Here is a 4,443-nt window from a genome sequence, read left to right as displayed (position 1 = left end):
GCTTGTAAAGCTCCGTCTAGTTGAGGAGCATCTTCATATCCTCAGGTTTTATTTTACATCTCCAGGTTTTTTTCAAGACACAGTAAAAGTGGAATTTCACCATATGGGACCTTTAGAGGATCTGCCGCTGATGTCTGGGTGCCAGGACACCTTCAGAGGCCCGGTTCAGTCCAAGCCTCAGTGGGTCGGATCGGGCTTGGCTGCACATGAAAGGCCGGTGGGAGGCTTTATCAGGCAGGGGTGGTCATTACGGTTCACTCCTTGCCGTGTTTCACTCATGAAAGAGGCGAACTGTACGACAATAACAAGCTCGCAGCGACAACATTAGCGGCTGTGAATTGTGTGAAAATGGAAAAAAAAAAGGGTACAGTTAACCTATTTACAGTAACCACGGTGATATCTCCCATCCGTCTCAGAGCTCAAGGGCAGATCGTCTGCCGCAAACCGGTCGCGTTGCTTCACCTGCATTCATTTTCATCTTTATTTATTTATCTCTCCATCTTCCTTGTGCTTTGTTATGCTTTTTTTTTTTTGTATACGCTGGGGGATTCATTTTACGCCTGCGAGGAAAAAGAAACGAGTTCGTGATGATAATAACAATAATGATAATAAACATGAGAAAACTCGGTGACATTGAGAATACGATCCACCGTCGGTGTGTCTAACAGGTGGAGTGGCCTAATGTCTCCTCCTCCCTCCCCGACATGAACTATTTTTGGATTTTATTTTTTCTTTTTTTGCAGGAGACAGTCGGCGGTTCAGACAAGGACGAATTAAAGGATTCCCCTGAGCGCCGAGTCTTTGGGGGCCCCTGTTATTCTAATACGCCACCCACAGCCGGACGCGAGCTCCATCAATCATTCATCTCACCTGTCAGCCAGACACATAATCCGATGACCATAATAGACACGCAGCCAGCAATCTGTCATCTTTACATAAGTGGATGTTTTCTTGGCAACAAAACAAGTTACAACCCGAGAAAAAAAAAAAAAAAAGGAAAAGAAATATCATCACGCTCGTCGTTTCTGTCTCATTTGCACTCGAAGACTTATTACGCAAAGATCTGTTATTTCTTCTTAGCAAATGAGGCTCGTAGCTGTCCTTCAACCTTCCTGCATTTATTTTGGATGCTGAATAAAACTAAAAGAAAATAAAAAATCATGGTCCACTCTGCAGAACTGTCAGAAGAACCCCAACGGCTCACCTCCGTGCATCAAACTTGCATATTTAATACTGTTTTACCGTCAAAAAAATGACTTATTAATGCCCTAATATAGCGTAAGTGTGGCTCCACGCTGTCGCCTCCTTTAAAATGCATGCGTTTTAAGCGCACTAGTTCATCTGCCAATCTGTTCAAACGCCGTCAAACTACTGGGCTACATATATTATATAGTACTACATTAGGAGTCGCTCACGCATGCACGATCAAACTGGAAATGAATTATGAAGAGGAGGAAGATTACAGGAAGCTCCACCCTGCACGCTGAGCGCCGGTTCTCCTGGTTTGTAATGTAAGAAACCCTACAAGTAGGAATCAGTGGGTTTGAAGTCTCCATTGGTGCACTGCAGTCTCACCATAAGGCGTCTGACTTTATAGATTCATTTGTCCAGTGAACTGAAATCTATCTATTTGGCATCTTCAAAAGTCTTAAAAGTCAATTATTTCCTCAACAAACTGCCTTCAGAGGACATTCAGGCTCTTTTAAATGTTGTTTTCTAGCTGGTAAAAGCCTAAAATGTCATGAATCGCATGCACATCTGTCTGCATTATTATTTATGGAGACACCGTTCAGTAAAAATGATGTTTTATACCTGGTGAAGATCCCAGTTTGGGGTTTATTTTATCATGAGTGAAATAATCAGTCACTTCCATGGATCCACACCTTCTAGTCTTCAAACAAAAGTCATAAAAATTATTGTTTACCTAAAGAAAAAGGCCGTCAGAGGTCTTAAAAAGTGGTACATTAATATTTTTCCCAGTCGCTCACTAACTACTACGAACATTACGGTTATCAAAGGCTTTGCTTTGTGATTTTTAGCACCTTTTATGTGCAGCTCATTCAGATGATTGAATAATGACATGAGGAGGAATTACTGTTTCAGACCACAGAGAAGCACTGACTCCCATTTCTACTGACAAACAAAAGCTTTCTAAGCATTAGTGATGTCATTCAGATGTTATTCTCATGATAAAAATGATCAAACAGATCCTATGTGTTAGAGATAGTTTGTTTTTTTTAATTGAATTTCCCTTCTGGTATGAATAAAGTATTTTTCATTTCATTTCATTTTTGGGCGATTTTTGACCAAATCCTGACTTTGAGAGGTCTAAAGCAAAAAACTGAATCTTGATTTCCAGACTTTGCTGCATCCTCTCCATTCACCAGAAACTTCTGAACATCTCCTGAAGATCTGAGGACTCTAGAACGGATACTTCAGGAGATGTGGACGTCTGAAGGTGGCATCTGGTTCAATTTCCAACTCGCGAATGATTCATCCATTGGATGAAAAGTTATGAAAATGTTGGAATTTCAGCTAAAAAATGGGCAGATGTCAGTTTCAGATGTCAAAGATCATTCCTGGAAAGTTTCAGATTCTGAGATGGTCAAGAAACCACCAGAACGACCCAGTTGTTCCATCTGAAGTCATGGGTTGTGAACACATGATGGACCTGATGGGCTGAACCAGAGGTCCTCGGTATTGTTCAAACTCAGGTCATGNGACATGAACTCTGGTCTTTGTGGTGAAAGTCCAGCTACTGGTTTATCTAAACAGGCTGTTTCAGTGTCTGTAGCTTTAAATCCTGCTGGCTCCGCCCCCTTCAGGAAGAAGACTCTCTCTGACTCTGTGATTGACAGGATCATTCAACCTATCAACAAATTCTCAGCACAGTCACTGTTTTTAACTCGTGTTTGGTGAATTTGTAAGACCCACCCAGTCCTGGTTTACTGGTTTAGATTAAACACTGAACCACCCAGTCCTGGTTTACTGGTTTAGATTAGACACTGAACCACCCAGTCCTGGTTTACTGGTTTAGATTAAACACTGAACCACCCAGTCCTGGTTTACTGGTTTAGATTAGACACTAAACCACCCAGTCCTGGTTTACTGGTTTAGATTAAACCCTGAAACACCCAGTCCTGGTTTACTGGTTTAGATTAAACCCTGAAACACCCAGTCCTGGTTTACTGGTTTAGATTAAACCCTGAACCACCCAGTCCTGGTTTACTGGTTTAGATTAAACACTGAAGCCACCCAGTCCTGCTTTACTGGTTTAGATTAAACACTGAACCTCCCAGTCCTGGTTTACTGGGTTACATTAAAGTTTTGACAGAGCTCTGACCATCAGTGCTAACGTTAGCCACATTAGCTAAACAACAAGCTAACACTGAGGATTCTACGATCGTTGTGGGGACAACGCCATCGAAAATAATCCGCTGGGAGTTCAGTTTCTTCAATGTTTGGAGTGCATGAAGACTCTTGTGTTCACTCTTGCAGCCACATTGCAGAACATTTGTTGAGTTTTGCTCGCAGCTCAGAACTCTTTGCGTCATTTTTAACACATTTGGAATAATTTCATTCATTTAGGGCACATTCCAGTGCATGAAAACTCTCGTGTTCACTCTTGCAGCTAGTTTTCAGCTCCTTTTAGATGAACTATGAGTCACGTTAAACAAGTTTCAGTTATTTTGGACGAGTTCTGAGTGCATGAAGACTCTTGTGTTCACTTGTTCGGTGAGTTTTGCTCGCGGTTCAGACATCTCAGACTTTAGCAGAAGTAGCTTTAGAAAGTCAATAAAGCTGTTGGACTGTGAGGCAGCTGCTCATCCGAGTAGCTGAGACGCATTTTTAGTTTCTAGAAGAAAGTGAGTAAAATTGTGAGTNGCAGCGCCAGCGTTAGCGCGCCGCCACACCACCCCGGCTGTAGGATCGAAGACGCAGCAGCATGCGGCCTCATTCTGCTTTTACAAGGCGAGGAGTGAAAAGCCATGTGTGGCGATGAAAAGACTGTTAAATTGCACAACACAAATTTCATAAAAAGTCCTAAATTGTTGGGTGATGAAACTTTTAGGGAGCCTGTGGAGGGGCTGAAAAGAGAAAACACTCCCAGGAGGGCGTCCCACGGTGTGATTACGCTCGTCAGAGGCACAGAATTAGTCATAATAACGCCATCAGCAACATATAACAAGAAAGAGACGAATAAATAGTGGGGAATGAAGCCGGAGGAGGCAGTAATTCAACTAAAAGGCTTCTGTTTATCAGCTCAGTAAAGGTTACCTACATTAAAAACGGCACAATTCAAAAAATTGGCCGTAAAAGGGAGACTTGTGTTTGTACAGTTTGTGCATGCAGCGTGTTAAACTGGCACTCTGAGGCGTTCAAGGTCTCCGCGTCGCTTTGACCTCTATCGACGGAGCAAAATTGGCTTCCTCACCACCAATT

General features: G+C 42.4%; 1 protein-coding gene across 1 annotated transcript in view; it reads right to left on the bottom strand.

Annotated features, from left to right (window-relative positions):
- The window catches only part of luzp2 (leucine zipper protein 2), a gene marked incomplete at its 3' end in the record, with an annotated part of 78,494 nt that extends 74,503 nt beyond the window's left edge, over window positions 1–3,991 (bottom strand). The window contains exon 1 of the mRNA XM_008287893.1: window positions 3,975–3,991. Within this exon, the coding sequence (XP_008286115.1) occupies window positions 3,975–3,991 (17 nt within the window). The remainder of the gene's footprint in view (window positions 1–3,974) is intronic.
- Window positions 3,992–4,443: the final 452 nt, after the last annotated feature.

This window comes from Stegastes partitus, unplaced genomic scaffold, assembly GCF_000690725.1.
Source record: "Stegastes partitus isolate 25-593 unplaced genomic scaffold, Stegastes_partitus-1.0.2 Scaffold527, whole genome shotgun sequence".
NCBI classification, from domain to species: domain Eukaryota; kingdom Metazoa; phylum Chordata; class Actinopteri; family Pomacentridae; genus Stegastes; species Stegastes partitus.
The sequence above is the reverse complement of the archived record's forward strand: the minus strand, read 5'-3'. Positions and strand labels throughout refer to the sequence as shown.